The sequence below is a fragment of the Rhinopithecus bieti genome, unplaced genomic scaffold (assembly GCF_001698545.2).
Source record: "Rhinopithecus bieti isolate Rb0 unplaced genomic scaffold, ASM169854v2 scaffold_11161, whole genome shotgun sequence".
Classification (NCBI taxonomy): Eukaryota; Metazoa; Chordata; class Mammalia; order Primates; family Cercopithecidae; genus Rhinopithecus; species Rhinopithecus bieti.
The window spans coordinates 2,647,623-2,665,932 of NW_016806937.1; the positions used below are offsets into that span (position 1 = coordinate 2,647,623).

General features: G+C 43.3%; 1 protein-coding gene across 2 annotated transcripts; it reads left to right on the forward strand.

The window, feature by feature from the left end:
* Positions 1–1,583: 1,583 nt before the first annotated feature.
* GINS3 (GINS complex subunit 3) lies at positions 1,584–12,936 on the forward strand. 2 transcript variants are annotated; one of them, XM_017878929.1, is made up of 4 exons: positions 1,584–2,223; positions 9,862–10,095; positions 11,276–11,347; positions 12,446–12,936. In XM_017878929.1, exons 1-4 carry the CDS (start codon positions 2,038–2,040, stop codon positions 12,446–12,448), a joined length of 495 nt encoding a protein of 164 aa, XP_017734418.1. In that variant the 5' UTR covers positions 1,584–2,037; the 3' UTR covers positions 12,449–12,936. The 2 variants fall into 2 exon arrangements, with proteins under 2 accessions (XP_017734418.1, XP_017734417.1); XM_017878928.1 differs by having other exon boundaries at positions 11,276–12,936.
* The last annotated feature ends 5,374 nt before the right edge of the window (positions 12,937–18,310 follow it).

Here is an 18,310-nt window from a genome sequence, read left to right on the forward strand (position 1 = left end):
AAAGTGCCTCCTTTCTAAAGCTTCTAGGCTGCTTTCTCCATTGGGCTGCAGACCTTCCTGTCTAGTATCTCCTGGACACCATGTGTCCCAAACTGAACTCATCCTTTCCCTCCAACTGCCCCTATTCCTGTGTTCTGTGTATCTATTCATGACATGTCCATCCACCCGGTCAACCAGGTTCAAAACTTGAATCTCTGACTACTCTCTATACTTCACTTCCTATATCCAATTGGTTGCCAAATACTGCCCATTGAACAGCTTCCAAGTATCTAATCTCTCTCTTCTTTATCTACTGCTGGAATTCTCTTCCTGTAGCTCAGATTTATGTTATTATTTGCCCCCAAACCTTGCATTTTCCTCCCATTTTCTATGGAATGGCCTAACTCCTTAGAAAGGTACCAAGACTTTCCAGAGTTTGGCCATGCCTTTCCACCCCACTGTACCTTGTTTTCATTGTCCTCTGAATTTCATTTATAAAGGTGACTGGGTGATGACAATCAATGAATTAGTGGCCAATGCCTTTGAAAGTTTTATAGTTCTTAAGAGAAGGGACTGTGCCTATGACCACACGAGAGAGTATTAGGGTCAGTGAGGAAGTAGGGGGAGCAAGGAGAAAGCCCAGAGCCTTTATTGCCATGGGAAGCAATGGGCGAGGCAGGGAAGGGAAGTCTGAGCAAGCTTAGGATTGAATAGTTTGAATAATGTTGGCGAGCTCTGGGATATAGGGGTGAATTTTAGTTGTCTGGTACTTGGCCATGGGGTGATTTATTACAGTGACTTGGGGCAGGGAAAATATTGGTGTGTGAGATGGATAAAGGTGGTGTGGGGATATAGGCTTGGGTTGGTTGGTTTGTATATGAAAGGGGTGTTCACAAGCAAGTTGTTTGCTATCTCTAGGAATTAGCTAACTCTGGAGGGGCAATTCTTCCCCAGGTCCCCAAGGCCCCAAGATGTCAACGCATCATAAAATACAGAAAACAGAAACTAAAATCCACGATTAATACACACCTCACTTCCCACACACCCTTTACTCCCAACTCCAGTAGCCACAGAAATGCTCTTCTAGACAAAGTAAGTTCTGTAGTGCATCTCTCAATAATCTGCTACCACCCATAGCCCTGGCTGAGGACAGTCATCGAACCTGATACTATGCGACCAGGGTCCTTCCCCTGGTCACTGGATAGTGATCGCACCCAACACAGGCACCCCCATCTATAGGGTGGCTGGCGATCTGTGACCATTGTGGCCTGCCTGGACCAATCGATAAACTGGACCAATTGGATTTCCATTTTTAGGGATTTAAATTCAGAGCCACAAAAGGAGATTGTCAGTTGATGATGAGGTAGGATACCCTGAAGTACACTCACAACCTTTGAAAACCATGTGCAGTCTAGTGCTCCACCCCTCTACCCACCCCATCCAACCCCCACCAAAATACTAACCAAATACAACACACTGGTTCATCATCTAGACTATAATAACTCGCTGGGGATAGTGCTGGAAGTTTTTGTTTAACATTTCTTTCAAATACCAAGATTAACGGAGTTGCACAGTGAAAAAAACTGTAGGAAAGAGTTGGACTTAGGCCTGGAGTGAAGGGCACAAGATGCCTTTATTTTAAACCCCTAAAGTGTTGCAAAGTGTTTTTAATTTCATATAAATATTTAAGGATCACATGAACACAATCCAGTACAAATGCGTCCAGGAGCTTCAGCGAGCGTACCAGCTTCTTCGTAACGTTCCCCTACTGGGCAACAAGCGGAGGGAAGAGAACTTCCGGCGCCCCCACCTACCGCTCCCCTGCCCTGTCCAGCTGCTCTAAATCTGCAGACTTGGTCGATTGCTTCTGCCTGGGCGGTACCGTCCGAATCGACTGCTCCTGTCTGACGCGTCCCTGGGCGCGGGAAACGAGTTTCAATCCACTTTCCTGACCCCAACCATACTGCCCAGTGTCCGCCTCCCCGTCTTGTACACCCCTAACTCCCTGAGGCTCCTCCGAATCACGCGAGTGGAAGCGGAGAAGCTCAAGTGGCCGCCATGTCGGAGGCTTATTTCCGAGTGGAGTCGGGTGCGCTGGGGCCTGAGGAGAACTTTCTTTCTTTGGACGACATTCTGATGTCCCACGAGAAGCTGCCGGTACGCACGGAGACCGCCCTGCCTCGCCTTGCCCCTTTCTTCCTGGAGCGGAGCGCAGGCGCCGAGACTGACAACGCCGTCCCACAGGTGAGCCTTTGGGTGCGGGGTCCCGCCCGGAAAGACTTCAGCTCCCGGCGGGCCTCGCGGCCCTGGGACGCCGCGTCGGGGCGCGCTGCCCCCTGGGATTTGTAGTTTTCGTGGAGCCACGGCCGAAGGCGCTAACGACTTCTTCCTGGAAACTCTGCGGGGATCCCGTCGCGCTCAGGGTGGTCTCCAGACTTGTTGTTCGCCATCTGTGGTGAAACTACATTTATCCTGGGTCGCCAAGCAGCCTCCAACATTGATTTCATTTTTGAAACCGTCCAAATTCGTTAGTGTCTTCCCCCACCACCCCCTGCAACGTGTGTTGAATGCTTGAAGATTGGCTCCAGCTGAATACTTCAGAATTAGAGTTCTGATTATGTTTGCCTTAAAACAGCTTTGGGCTCTGTAAGAGCATGTGATAAGTGGGAACCCCAAGTTGCTAGATTCATGCCTGCATAATGATGACAGGATCAGCACCCACTTACTGAGGGCTTACTTAGTGCCAGCATGGATGGGTGTGGGGAGTAAGCTTTTCCCTTTAATCCTTCAACAGCCAGAAACGTTGGGTCACTTGGCCAGGAGCTTCAGTTAGTGGTGAGCTGGGATTCGGAACCAAAGGTCGTATAGCTTCAAATATAAAACTGTCCCAGGAACAGGGCTTGTAATGGTTATGTTGGATTTCCTGTTTCACCTGTTTTGTTTAGAACGATGTTTTTTGTTTGGTCTGTTTGTTTCAAGTTAACTTTTATCAAAGTAATACATAACCAACGTTTTAAAAGTCAAGTAGGCCGGGCGCGGTGGCTCACTCCTGTAATTCCAGCACTTTGGGAGGCCGAGGCTGGCGGATCACGAGGTCAAGAGATCAAGACCATCCTGCCCAACATGGTGAAACCCCATCTCTACTAAAAATACAAAAATTAGCTGACTGTGGTGGCGGGCGCCTGTAGTCCCAGCTACTCAGAGGCTGAGGCAGGAGAATTGCTTGAACCCAGGAGGCGGAGTTTGCAGTGAGCTGAAATGGTGCCACTGCACTCCAGCCTGGCTACAGAGCAAGACTCCATCTCGAGTCAAATAGTACCGAAAGATTTATAAGAAAAAATAGGCCGGGCGCGGTGGCTCAAGCCTGTAATCCGAGCACTTTGGGAGGCCCGAGCGGGGCGGATCACGAGGTCAGGAGATCGAGACCATCCTGGCTAACCACCGTGTGAAACCCGCAGTTCTACTAAAAATACAAAAAACTAGCCGGAGCGAGGTGGCGGGCGCCTGTAGTCCCAGCTACGTCAGGAGGCTGAGCAGGAGAATGCGTGAACCCGGGAGGCGGAGCTTGCAGTGAAAAGCCTGAGATCCGGCCACTGCACTCCAGCCCCGGCGACAGAGCGAGACTCCGCCTCAAAAAAAAAAAAAAAAAGAAAAGAAAAAATAACAGGCCCTGCCTTGCTTTTCCCACTTCCCCCTCCAAGTCCACAGGGCTCATGTACCTTTTTTAGTGGTGTCTTAAGATTCATCTCTGTATTTCTAAATAATATTCTTAAACTTACCTTGTTGGGTTGTTTTTTGTTGTTGTTGTTGTTGTTGTTTGGATGTAGACATTATCTGTTGACTTTGTATCCTAGCAAATGAGGATTTCGTTCCCATAAACACTGGTAAACATGGCGCTATGCTGCCCATACTTTATTCATATTTCCTTAGTTTTTAGTTAATGTCCTTTTTCTGTTTCAGGATTCCACCTAGGATACCACATTGCATTTAGTAGACATGTTTCCTTAGCCTCCTGACAGTTAATCAGACCTCCTTGTTCTAATGACCTTGACGGTTTTGTGGAGTGGTGGTCAGGTATTTTGTAAAATGTTCCTCAATTGGAAATCTTTGGTTTTGGGGTAGTTTTGTTTTTGGTTTTGGTTTTTTGGTTTTTTGACAGAGTTGCCCTGTCATCCAGGCTGGAGTGCAGTGACATAATCTCAGCTCACTACAGCCTCTTCCACCTCCTGGGTTCAAGCGATTCTCCTGCCTCAGCTTCCCAAGTAGCTGGGATTACAGGTGCCCACTATCACACCCAGCTAATTTTTGTATTTTTAGTAGAGCCAGGGTTTCACCAGGTTGCCCAGGCTGGTCTGGAACTCCTGACTTCAAGTGATCCACCCACCTCAGCCTCCCAAAGTGCTGGGATTACAGGTGTGAGCCACCTCGCGCAGCCACCTTTGTTTTTGTTTTTATACTTTTTTCTCAGGATTAGACTTGGTTATCAGCTTTAGGGAGGAAGACCACAGAGGCAAAGTGCCATTTTCATCACATATTAAGGGTACCTGCTATCAACAGGACTTTTTACTCTTCATTTGAACCTTGGCAGAGGTAATGTTCATGAGGTTGCTCCACGTTTTCATACTGTACTCTTTGGATGGAAGTCATTATCACTCACTGAAGGAGGAGGGAGTCATGTTCCACTTCTTTGAGTGCAGAGTGTCTCCATTAATACTTTAGAATCCTTCTGCATGGGAGATTTGGGTAGGAAGGTTTGTATGACATTTAATTTCATTTATAGAATTATTCAGACTTTATTTCTTCTTGTGTTCGTTTTGGTATATTGGTTTTTAACTAAAAATTTGACCATTTTATCTTTTTTTTTTTTTTTTTTTTTTGAGACAGGGTCTTGCTCTGTTGCCCAGGCTGGAGTGCAGTGGTGTGATACGGCTCACTGCAGCCTTGACCTCCCAGGCTCAAGTGATCGTCACACCTCAGCCACCTATGTGGCTGGGATTGCAGGCGCATGCCACCATGCCCAGCTAATTTTTTTTTTGTTTGAGACGGAGCCTCCACTGTGTCGCCCAGGCTGGAGTGCAGTGACTGGATCTCAGCTCATTGCAAGCTCTGCCTCCCGGGTTTACGCCATTCTCCTGCCTCAGCCTCCTGAGTAGCTGGGTAGTTTTTTGTGTTTTTTAGTAGAGACGGGGTTTCACCATGTTAGCCAGGATGGTCTCGATCTCCTGACCTCGTGATCCGCCCATCTCGGCCTCCCAAAGTGCTGGGATTACAGGCTTGAGCCACCGCACCCGGCCGCCCAGCTAATTTTTGTATCTTTTTTTTTTTTTTTTGGTCTAAATTTTCAATGGTATCAGTACAATGTTCAGAATTTCCTTTACTATCTTTTTAATGTCAGTAGGATTACAGTGGTGCCCTTATTTTATTTTTAATATTAATAAGTTGTGTTCTCCCTTTCTTGATTACCCTTGCCAGGAGTCTATCAATTTTTTTATTCTTTTAAAAGAACTAACTTAGGACTCTGTTAGTTTTCTCTTTTGTACCTTATTTTAGGTCATTAAGTTCTTAATTCTTCTACTTTATTTGGGTTTAATTTTCTATTATTCCCCACCACACACACACCCACATTTTGAAATGGAAACTTAGATCATTAATTTTTCAGTCTTCTTTTATACATTCATAGCGATACATTTCTTTTAAGTACAACTTTAATTGCATTTCATAAGTTTTGATGTGTTATATTTTCATTATCAATGAACTAAAATACTTTTTAGGCCAGGCACAGTGGCTCACACCTATAAACCCAACACTGGGAGGTGGAGGCGGGAGGATCACTTGAGCCCAGGAATTCGAGACCAGCCTGGGCAACATAGTGAGTCCCCATCTCTACAAAAAATAAAAATAAAAAAATGCCAGGCACGGTAGCACACACCTGTGGTCCCAGCTACTCAGGAGGCTGAGGCAAGAGGGCCATTTAAGCCTTGGAGGGTCAGTACTGCAGTGAGCCATGATCACACCACTGCACTCCAGCCTAGGTGACACAGCAATATAATGTCTCAAAAAAATAAATAAAAATTTTAAAAAACTGTTTAATTTCTATTGTGATTTCTTTTTTGACCCATAGGTATTTACAAGACTAGTGCTTAATTTCAAACATTTTGGGTTGGTCATTTACCATTTTTGCTTTTTATTTCTAGCTTGATTCCACTGTGGCCAGAAAACATAGTCTGCATGATTTCAGTCTTTTGAAAGTTGCTGAGACTTGCTCTATGGCAAAGCATAAGACTAATTTAACCATTCTGTGTGGACTTGAAAAGATGTCTGTGTGAAGTCATGGTGTCCAATAAATAATCTGTATGTGTGAATTAGCTCATTTGTTAATTGTTTTGTTGAGATAGTCTCTATCCTTGCAATTTTTTTTTTTTTTTTTTTTTAAATCCTGAAAAACATGTGGACCAGGCATAGTGGCTCCTGCCTATAACCCTAGCACTTTGGGAGGTAGAGGTGGGAGGATCACTTGAGGCCAGGAGTTTGAGATCAGCCTAGGCAACATAGCAGGACCCTCTCTCTAGGAAAAATTGAAAAATTAGCTGAGTGTGGTGGCACATGCCTATGGTCCCATCTACTCAGGAGACTGAGGCAGGAGGATTACTTGAGCCTAGAAGACTATTGCACTCCAGCCTGGGTGACAGAACAAGAACCCATCTCTTAAAAAAAAAAAATGTTAAAGTTTCTCACTATGATTATGGATTTGTCTGTTTATCCTTCTGTTCATTTAGACAAATATTAATTTTCTGGTAGATATAATGACCCTTTTATTGTTGTCACATGTCCCTCTTTATCTCTAGTAATGTTCCTGTCTTTTGATTAGTGTTTACATGACATTTTTTCATCCTATTTTTAATTTTTCTGTGTCTTCATATTTAAGGTATGTCTCTTTTTAAGCAGCATGTAGTTGGGTTTTGTTTTTTATTCAGTGTGCTGATTTTTAATTGGTATATTTAATCCATTTACATTTAATTTAATATTGACATATTTGTGTTCATTTTTACCTTCCTACTTTTTTCTTATGTCCCATCTGTGTTTTAGCTTTCTTTTTCTATCCTTTCTTGACTTCTTTTGCATTAATCAAATTTATTTTGCTATTCATTTACCTTTTTATTAGTTTATTTAGTTATATATTCTTCTTTTATTTTAGTGGCTACCTTAAATATATTACACAATCATTTTTGACTAAAAAGAATGTTATATAAGTTACTACTTTCACTACTTCACAGAAATGACTAGAATCTTAGAACACTTAAACCCATTTTGTCACTTGTGTTAATCATGATGTATTCTAATTTGACTCATTGAAAACCCTATAAAACACTATTATTATATATCCACTTACATATTCTTTTCATTACTCTTTTTTGCTTTTTGCATTTCCATAGTTCTTTCTGGAATCATTTTCATTCTCTCTTCAGAATTCCCTTACTCTGGATCTTCTGGTGATAATTCTCAGTTTCTGTCTGTGTCACAGATCCCCAGAACCAACCCAGATTTCATGGTTCACTAAGAAGACTCAAAGGACTCAGCTCATGGTTAAGATTTATTACATCAAAAGGATATAAAGCAAAATCAGCAGAGGGAAAGGTTGCATGGAGTAAAGTCTGGAGGAGACCAGGCACAAGCTTCCAAGAGTCCTCTCCTAGTGGAGTCACACAGGACACACTTAAATTCTCCAGTAATTTGAATTCTGATAAAATGTGTGAAATACTGTTTACCAGGGAAGCTTGTTACAGACTCAGTCCCCAGGGTTTTATTGGAGGCTGTTCATGTGGCACTTTCTGTCCAGCACAGACCAAAATTCAGACTTCCAGAGGCAAAGCAGTTGGTCAACATGAATCGCATTGTTTGCACAAACAGTTCAGGCACACTCTCATTGGTTCTGGGACGGGTGAGAATCCCTCTTCTGAAATCCAAGTTCCCAGATGCCAACCAAGGGCCAACCTTACAAGCAGGCCTTGCTAAGATAGCAGTCTCAGGCCTACCATGTTAACTGTTTTCTGCATCCTTTCTCTATGGAAATGCCTTTATTTCACCTTTACTTTTAAAGAATATTTTCACTGGGTATAAGATTTTACACTCGCAGTTATTTTCTTTTAGCACATTAAAAAAATCAATTTTCATTGTTTTGCGTCTTCCATAGTTTCTGTTAAGAAGTTGGCTTTTTTTTTTTTTTTTTTTTGAGATGGAGTCTCACTCTGTCGCCCAGGCTGGAGTGCAATGGTGTGATCTCGGCTCACTGCAAACTCCACCTCCCGGGTTCAAGTGAGCCTCCTGCCTCAGCCTCCCAAGTAGCTAGGATTACAGGCGCCCACCACTATGCCTGACTAATTTTTGTATTTTTAGTAGAAACAGGGTTTCACCATGTTGGTCAGGCCCGTCTCTAACTCCTGAGCTCAGGTGATTTGCCTGCCTTGGCCTCCCAAAGTGTTGGGATTACAGGCATGAGCCACTGCGCCCGGCTAAGAAGTTGGCTTTAACTCTTAATGTTCCTTCTTTAAAGGCAGTGTGTTCCTCACTCCCATCTACAGCTGTTTTTAAGATTTTCTCTGTCTTTGGTCTCACAATTCAGGTAATATATGCCTAGTTGTGATTTTATTAGTATTTATTCTATTAATACTTGTTATTCATAATGTTCCTTGAATCTGTGGTTTGATATCTTTTTTTAATTTTGAATACTGTATAGCTATTATCTCTTCAGACATTTATTTTGCCTCAGTCTGTCCCTCCTCCCCATTAAAATACATGCATGTTGAAGTTTTTCTTTCTTTTACACCTTATTTCATACATCTCTTAGGCTCTTCTCTGTTTTTTCTCTAGATGCTTTAGTCTGAATATTTTCTATTGACCTTTTCTCCCATTCACAGTCCTCTCTTCATCCATATCCAGTCCAGTAAACATGTTAAATTTGATTTAATCTATTGACTTGTTAGGTTCAATTGTTATATTTTTCAGTTCTGGAATTTCCATTTGATTTTTAAATTCATCTTAAAGTTGGCACCTAATTTCTCTGCTATTCGATGTCAGATAGAGGGCTTACATCCGTCCCTTCTGTCTCAGATCTTAGGCCCTCATGTCCTGGTGGTGTTGGCAGCCTTGAACTCAATGTTGGTCTGTCGAGTCCTGTGCAGTTTGCCAGAAGCTCTGCTTCCACTCCCACAAAGCTGTTCCCATCTTTTTGCAACAGTTCTCCCTTGTGAGAGTTTTTGGCTTTTACTGCTTCACTCAATCCAGTTGTTTGCCTTTGATTATTTGGAGATCTATGACTCTTAATTTCTGGTCTGTCATGACCACCTTATCTTGTTTTCTAATTCTGTTGAGGCTTTAAAAACTAGAGACATGTGTTCTGTCATCTCTGAAGCTGTGAAGTGGGATGGGAAGGGGCTGCCACCCCAGCTCAGGTTGATCCTATTTTTCTTTCTGACCCCTAGCACCCAGTAGGGTGCTTAGCACATAGCAGGCACTCGGCAATTGGATATTTAGAATAAATATTGAATATTCGAAGAAAAAGGAAATGTTTACTATAGTTCTGAAGTGTCTACAATTGGACAGTTTTTATTTGTGTTAGTTAGAAGACTCTCTCTTATCCTACATTTTTGTTCTCCACCATGTTTTTGTTGTATAAGTCCATTTTCTGTCTCCATTCTATCATCACATAAAACTTCAGCCCACGCACTTCATTGCTTCAAGTCACGACCAGGTCTTCTGTGCTTGATGGCCACTCCCTCAGAGAGAAAAGGTAGTATTGCTCAGGCGATGTGTATTTCCTTTTCATCACACACATTTCCTATGTTATTTATCTGTTTTTAAAATCTACATTCATGCATGCTGCAGGGTTCCAAGCTTGAACTCCCCTTGTGGCTGGCAAAAGGACTTTTTGACAACAAGCGACGGATCCTTTCTGTGGAACTCCCCAAGATCTACCAGGAGGGCTGGAGGACCGTGTTCAGTGCGGATGCCAATGTGGTGGACCTCCACAAAATGGGGCCCCATTTCTACGGGTTTGGCTCCCAACTCCTGCATTTTGACAGTCCCGAGAATGCAGACATTTCCCAGTCTCTGCTGCAGGCAAGTAATGGGTGTGAAAACCTGTGGTGCTGCACCTGTCTCAGGAGCCAGCCCAGATACTACTTTTACCCAGGACAGTGTATGACTTGTAAATTTAGTTTGTTATTATTCCAGGTCAGCCTACAGTTACACTGTCTTCCCATTATATATTATATATATACACATACACACACACTTTTTTTAATATGACTTGTCTGCTACTACTCATATTTGCTTGCTACAAGTTAAGGCCAGCAGGAACTCTAGGAAATGAGAACAGGGTGATGATGGCCAGGTGTGGTGGCTCACACCTGTAATCCCAGCACTTTGGGAGGCCAAGGCGGGAGGATTACTGAGCCCAGGAGTTCAAGACCAACCTGGGCAATATAGTGAGATCCCATCTCTATTAAAAAGAAAAAAGACAAAAAAGGGTGATGGTACATTACAGATGACAGGCACTTAGATACACAGTTCCAGCCCTGGCCTGAGAGTTCCTGTTGGAAATACAAGAGTTATTGGGTTATTTGTTTCCTTCCTTTGTTCTGGGGTTAGGGCTTGGCCCTGCCATGAACTAGCAATATGACTTCGTCAAGCTACTTGACCTCTGTAGACATCAATTCACCTGTAAGAATTGATGGAGATGATAATAGTGCCAAAATTGTAGAGTTGTGGTAAAACTATGTAACACCGTGTAATAAACAATAACTCATATTGTTATTACTTTTCCAGGACAAAACAATGTTATACATCTGTTCCCATCCTTTATGGTATAACCTTATTTTAATTTTTCATAATTATTTTTTATTCTGTTACTGTTAGAAGAAACCATCATTTCTGTCTCTTGGGACAGAAGCATTTGCTACTAATGACTAATGACAATGCTAATAAGACAATGCTAATAATGACAAAAGTTTCTCAGGGAGCTTGCTGTGTGCTAGCCATTTTTTAGGTGCATTACATGTATTCATTGGTTTTCTTAACAACTTACTGGATTTTCATAACAATCCACTTCACAGATGAGGAAATCAAGGCTTGGCAATGTGCAATAACTTTCTTGGGTGCTAGAGGGAATTCAGACCTCCTTCTGAGTCCTACACATCATTCTTTCTTTTCATGCCATTTAAATGTTCTGAGATAAAATGGATATGACTTTGTGGGGTGTGAGGTCAACCTTAACTTCTCTTACTCCCTTGTTTTCCAGACTTTTATTGGACGTTTCCGCCGCATCATGGACTCCTCACAGAATGCTTACAACGAAGACACTTCAGTCCTGGTAGGCAGGCTAGACGAGATGGAGAGGGGCTTATTTCAAACAGGGCAGAAAGGACTGAATGACTTTCAGTGTTGGGAGAAGGGGCAGGCTTCTCAGATCACAGCTTCCAACCTCGTTCAGAATTACAAGAAGAGAAAATTCACTGATATGGAAGACTGAAGGCCGGAAGAACACAGAATGGCTCCTTGTAGACGTATCCCTCTGTGTGTCCTTGATAGGAGCTGGCTGGCCTTGTACAGAACCAGAATCTTGTCCCATTTCGTGGCTTATTTCCTGTGGCCATAGGGAATTATAGGGAACTGGACATGCTGGAGGATGTGGGTGTCCCTGGCTCTGTGAGTCTTCCAGGACCGTCCCACCCTGCTGACCCACAGCCCAGGCCCTTTAACCCAAAAATCCATGGCCAAGGAGAAATCAAAGTCCTTCCTAAATAAGAATCACTGCCATATAATATATCACAGTAGAGTTAGAGTTGAGACTGGGATTCCTTGTGTCTGGGAGTTTGGACAGCTTCAGATGTACAGTTTCACTAGCCACAAAGCACAGGTACAAACTGGGTCATCTTCGCCTGGTCACAAAATGTTCTCTCGATCTTATTTGCCTCATCTTCCTCATGGTTGTACAGAGGATAGCACCCCACCATGCTGGCCTCACTAAATATCTCCTGCTGCCTGCCTGCAGGGAGTTACCCCAGTTTCCAAAAACAGTCGCCCAGATAAAGGAGGAAAAGAGAAAGGCAGACGAACGGCATGGCTTTTACTAAAGAAAAGATATTGGCCTCATACTCTATACTCAGGGCTTAATGAACTGGAATCTGCGTAACTCAGCAGTCAGCCCGGAAGGGAAATGGTTAAACTGAGCTTATTTTTGCCTCAGAGAGCCTAAGAGCACCCGCACACTGATTCCACTCCCTGTCTAGAAAAGCTGTCAGGGAGTCGTTGGGAATTGCAAAGTAGTTATTAAGGGGTGTTAACCAGCCTGCATTACATCCAGAAGTCAGGACTTGGTTGCTGACTGCGAAGGGCCCTGTTTTCGAAACCTAACATTGCAAGTGTAAGAGAGCAAGAAGACTCCATTGTGCTTTTTTTTCCTCTTCAGTAAATTTTGCAACCTTATTGCATAGAAGATCCCTGACCATTTACTGGAACCTGGTTAAGCAAGCACAAATCTCTTTTCCTGAAGATCAAGGATGCAACCTCACGTTGAGAAAGAAACAGCATTACCTGGGCCCATTAGACCGTTCGCAGGGCTTCACTGCTTCCCCTCTGACACTCCACAACTAGCAAAAATTGTCTTTGTCATTGGAGATTATAGAGGGATTTGGGTATCCAGATTGTGCAGATGCAAACTTAGATTGTCTTGATGCAAACTTAGAACCACAGAAATGCTTTTAAAATGCCTATTTTAAGATGGAATTGATGTTTTCATAATTTGATTTTAGTGCTAAATAAATGATGGACTTTGTACATGAATATGTTCTGTACAAGTACTCTTTCTGTCACTAGTACTACAGATAATCATCAAAGCTATCAGAATTTTGTCTTTGATCATATCTGACAGTAATGCACAAATAAATCCATGTTTTGGCAGATGCTCTTTTGCTTGTGTGGTACACATAAATAGGAGGTACATTCTCTGTAGGAGGGTGCTGTGTCCTAGGAAGATGAGATTTCCATTACTACCGCAGCATTTATATATAGCCAGGGCCCCAGAAACCATTCATAGAGCGAGAAAAGCATATTATTTAACTTTTGGCATCATTCTTTTCACACATAGCTTTATATTTAAAGTCAACCCTAAGTCTGCTGCCGTTTTTTCCTACTTCCTAAAAAAAAGAAATTCCTCGGGGGCCATGTGTCAGGAATATGTAGGTATTCATTTCCAAAATTCAGCCCCTATTTTACATTTCGAACAGATTATATTACAGGTAGCTTTGAACCCATTTTCAATTACAGATCTGCCTTCAGGCCTGTCGGACTACCCCTCTCCCCAGCAGCCCTCCAGTCAGTCGTTTGGATTTTTATTTGTTCTCTTCAAGAGGTTAATTTAAAAAAAAAAAAAAAAAACACACACAACAAATGGACTCAAATACCAAATTGCTCTCAAGCTCCAGGGAGTAAATGTGTGCCCTTTGCCCTGAAGCACTCTGTTCCCACATAAGTGTGGCCTTATAGATAGAAGACCTCAGTATATGCAGGTTTTTCCCAGGGACAATGTGGGCTGCCAGGAGGAGTGGGGCAAGGCTCTGTCTCCTGCTGTTAGTGACTTTTGGATTTGGGTGGCTCTGGGCTGTCCATGGCTCTCCATCTCCACACTGATGGCTCCCAAATTCCTATCTCCAGCTCAGATCACTCCCTCCAGCTCCAGACTTGATCCAACCCCCTGCTTGATGTTTCTACTTCCCCGCGGCCTGCTCCTCCTCTGATCTTTCCCATCTCCATCTTTTACAACTCCATCCTTCCCTATTGCTCAGAACAAAAACTCTATGTCCTCCCTGACCTTCCTTCTCTCACTCTCCATATCTTTTGGGTCTACCATCAAATCATTTGCAGCATCCGGCCACCTCCCCATCACCTCTGGTGCTGTCACTTGGGCCAGGCCCCTACCATTTCTTTCCTGGAGTTTTGGGGTCACCCCCTAACTGCATCCCTGCATTCACCATCCACTCCACCTTCAGACTCTTCTTACCATAGCAGTCAGAGTGCTCTTGTTAAAAAGTAAATCCAATCTTGTCGATTCTCTGCTCAAGACTAAATATCTCCTGCTGCCTGCCTGCAGGGAGTTACCCCAGTTTCCAAAAACAGTCGCCCAGATAAAGGAGGAAAAGAGAAAGGCAGACGAACGGCATGGCTTTTACTAAAGAAAAGATATTAGAGATAAAGGCTACCTAGTTATCCCAGCACACTTCGTTAAAAACTCATCTTTGAGCCGGGTGCGGTGGCTCACGCCTGTAATCCCAGCACTTTGGGAGGCCGAGGTGGGTGGATAACTTGAGGTCAGGAGTTTGAGACCAGCCTGGCCAACACAGTGAAACCTGTCTCTACTGAAAATACGAAAATTAACCAGGCATGGTGGTGGGCACCTGTAACCCCAGCTACTCGGGGGGCTGAGGCAGGAGAATCACTTGAACGCCAGGGGGGCAGAGGTTGGCAGTGAGCTGAGATCATACCAGCTGCAGCTCCCGCAGCCCTTGGTGACAGAGGCCAAGAACCCATCTCAAAAAAAAAAAAAAAAAAAAAAAAAAGCTCATCTTTACCCTGCTAATCTGATGTTGAATTTCTTTATTGCTTGCATGGCAGAAATAATTTGTTTCTTATTTTAAATAAAAAGTCCACCTTCTCGCTAAGAATTCTGAGCATCTTACAGAGCTTCTCACTAATCTCTCAGCACCTCTGAATCCGAGGTTTCTGGAATACTGTGTCTGAACTAGTGAAACTGGCATGCAGAAGCACTGAGTGACTCAAGTTCAAACAGCAGTCAGTTCCACGCTGCGTCTGTCTGTTCTGTCCTCCAATCCTTCAAGAAACCCCAAGGGAGCTTTTGATCTTTGTGCTGGAAAAAACTGTGTCTATGTGAAAATGTAACATTTTAAACTGACCTTGGCAAAAGAAAATGACCGCAGAGGCCGTATATATATTTCTCAAAGCAGATATTTTTGTGTTCAGGAGAAAAATCTATAAAATGTGAGGTAGATGCTTAACTATAAGAATTTTTTTTTTTTTTTTTTTGAGACAGAGTCTTGCTCTGTCACCAAGGCTGGAGTGCAGTGGCGCGATCACAGCTCACTGCAACCTCTGCCTCCCGGGTTCAAGCTATTCTCCCGCCTCAGCCTCCTGAAAAGCTGTGCCACCACGCTCAGCTAATTTTTGTATTTTTAGTAGAGACGAGGTTTCACCGTGTTAGCCAGGATGGTCTCGATCTCCTGACCTAGTGATCCATCCACCTCGGCCTCCCAAAGTGCTGGGATTACAGGCATGAGCCACTGCACCAGGCCAACTATAAGAACTAGTCTAAGAAATATAATTTCAACATTCCTTATCTAGTGAAAGCAACTTTTTAGGTCATTTTATTTTATTTTTGAGACAAGGTCTCACTTTGCTACCCAAGCTGGAGTGCAGTGGCCCAATCACAGCTCACTGCAGCTGTGATTTAAGCCTTGACCTCCCAGGCTTAAACAACCCTCCCACCTCAGCCCCCCAAGTAGCTGAGATTACAGGCATCCACCACCACGCCTGGCCAATTTTTGTATTTTTTGTAGAGACGAGGTCTCAGTATATGGTACAGGCTGGTCTCAAACTCCTGAGCTCAAATCAGTCCACCTGCCTTGTCATCCCAGAATGCTTGGATTACAGACGTGAGCCACCATGCCAGGCCGATAAATTTCTAATATTGAATACACATAGAAACATTTGTTTAAAAGATAATTAAGTAAATGTTCTAAACCTAAGGAAAGGTATCTGAAAGCTGGAATTCCGTTACTATATCTCTTTCTGTGTGTGTGTGTGTGTGCATGTGTGTGTGTGTTTCTGTTTTGCTAACTCTTGATATTATCCTTTTGAATGATATCCTTTTGAATTATCTGAAAGCTGGCATTCTGTTGCTAATTTGTGTGTGTGTGTGTGTGTGTGTGTGTTTTGCTAGCTCTTGATATTATCCTTTTGAATGAGCAGGAGTAAATCTCTCGTCCTTAATAGTAACAAATAAAATGTACGGTGAATCAAGGACAAGTCTGGAAAAATGTAGAGTCACTTTTTTCCTGAGAGCAAATGACTAATATAGGTGACAGGCCCAGCCTGCTTTTGTTTGAGCTCATTTTGTTTTTTTAGGCTTCTGCTTTTCTGCCTAGTTAATCAAAGGAGACATAGTGCAGCCAGAAACAACTCGCTTGCCAAGCAACCTTACTTAAGCATAGCAGCATTCTCCTCCCAGGCTACGCTGTCCCATTGCCAGCCTTATGGTCTAGGAAAAGCTGCAAATGAGGACACACCCAGAAGCGGAGATCTCCTTTCTGTATCTGCTTTTTCAAGATCAAGTCAAATCAACAAAGTAGGCATCATTTCATTCAACTTTTTTTTTTTTTCTCAAGGCAGGGTCTCACTCTGTCACCCAGGCTGGAGTGCAGTGGTGCGATCTCAGCTCACTTTGACCTCTAACTCCCAGACTCAAGCGATTCTCCCACCTCGGCCTCTGGAGTAGCTGGAATTACAGGCATGCACCACCATAACGGCTAATTTTTTTTTTTTTTTTTTAGTAGAGACAGGGTCTCGCTATGTTGCCCAGGCTGGTCCCAGACTCCTGAGCTCAAGTGATCCATCCACCTCGGTCTCCCAAAGTGCTAGAATTACAGGTATGAGCCACTGCCCCCAGCCAACCTTTTTATTTTAAAAATAATTTTAGATTTATAGAGCAGTTGTAAAGGTAAGACAGAGAGTTCCCATATATCCTTCACCCAACTTTCCCTAATGTGTTACATAATCATGGTACACTTGGTACCCAGTGTACCAAGTACCTGGTACCTAACTTCTTAGGTACACTAAGAAGTTAACACTGCTACACTTTTAACTAAACCACGGGCTTTAAGCAGATTTCACCAAATTTTCCATAAATGTCCTTTTCCTGTTTCAGAATCCAATCCAAAGTCCCACAATGCACTTAGAGGGCAATCATTTTTCAAAGCAAAACTGCATTAGACTCTTTGCTACATTAATTCAGTAGTTCAGCTTATTGGCAAGGTTTCACTGAATTGAGGCAGGTGCACTGGGGCCAGTTGGAGCTTGCATAGGATTAAACTACCGGTAAGCACATCAAGAAGAGAGAGAATATTTGCTTTTCTTTCTTTTTAATTTAATTTAATTTTATTTTATTTATTTTTTTGAGATGGAGTCTTGCTCTGTTGTCCAGGCTGGAGTTGCAATGGCACAATCTCAGCTCACTGCAACCTCTGCCTCCCAGGTTCAAGCGATTCTCCTGCCTCAGACTCCTGAGTAGCTGTGATTACAGGCACCCGCCACCACACCTGGCTAATTTTAGCATTTTTAGTAGAGATGGGGTTTCGCCATCTTGGCCAGGCTGGTCTTGAACTCCTGGCCTCAGGTGATCCACCTGCCTCGGCCTCCCAAAATGCTGGGATTACAGGCATGAGCCACTGTGCCCGGTCGAATATTTGCCTTTCATTGAAATTTTTACTTTTCGTCCAGTACTTGCAACTGACAGAAAAAGGCCTCTGATTTTACTTAGAACTTTTAGCATTCTTTCTCTTTGATAGCAATAACTTGATTTCCTCCCCCTTTCTCTCTGGCAGTCTCTAGCTAATTTTCTCTGTGTCTAAATGAGTTTAAAACAAGCATGGCTTTCTATACCAACATGATTAAGTGTCAGCACAGCTCTGAAGATAGTGCCTGGGAACTGCCAGTGTTTCAGAATTCATAATGGAGCACATGGAATCAGTTCATCCTGCAAACATCTCCCACCCGTGGCTCAGGACAAAGAAAAAATCAGGCCGAGCGACGTGGCTCTCGCCTATAATCCCAGCACTTTGGGAAGCTGCAGCAGGAGGATAGCTTGAACCTGGGTGTTTGAGACCAGCCTGGCCAACATGGTAAGACCTTGCCTCTATAAAAAATAAAAAATTAGCTGAGCATGGTGGCTCATGCCTGTGGTTCCAGCTACTCAGAAGGCTAAGGTGGGAGGACTGCTTGAGCCCGGGGAAGTTGAGACTACAGTGAGCAGTGTTAGCGCCACTAAACTCCAGCCTGAGTGAAGGGAGTAAGAGCCTGTCTCAAAAAAAAAGAAAGAAAGAAAAAGAAAGAAGAAAGAAGAAAAGAAAGAAAAGAGAAAGAAAGCGAGAAAGAGAAGAAAGAAAGAAGAAAAAGAAAGGAAAGGAAGAAAAGAAAGAGAGAGAGAGAAAGGAAAGAAAGAAAGAAAAAGGAAGGAAGGAAGGAAGGCAGGAAGGCAGAAAGAAAG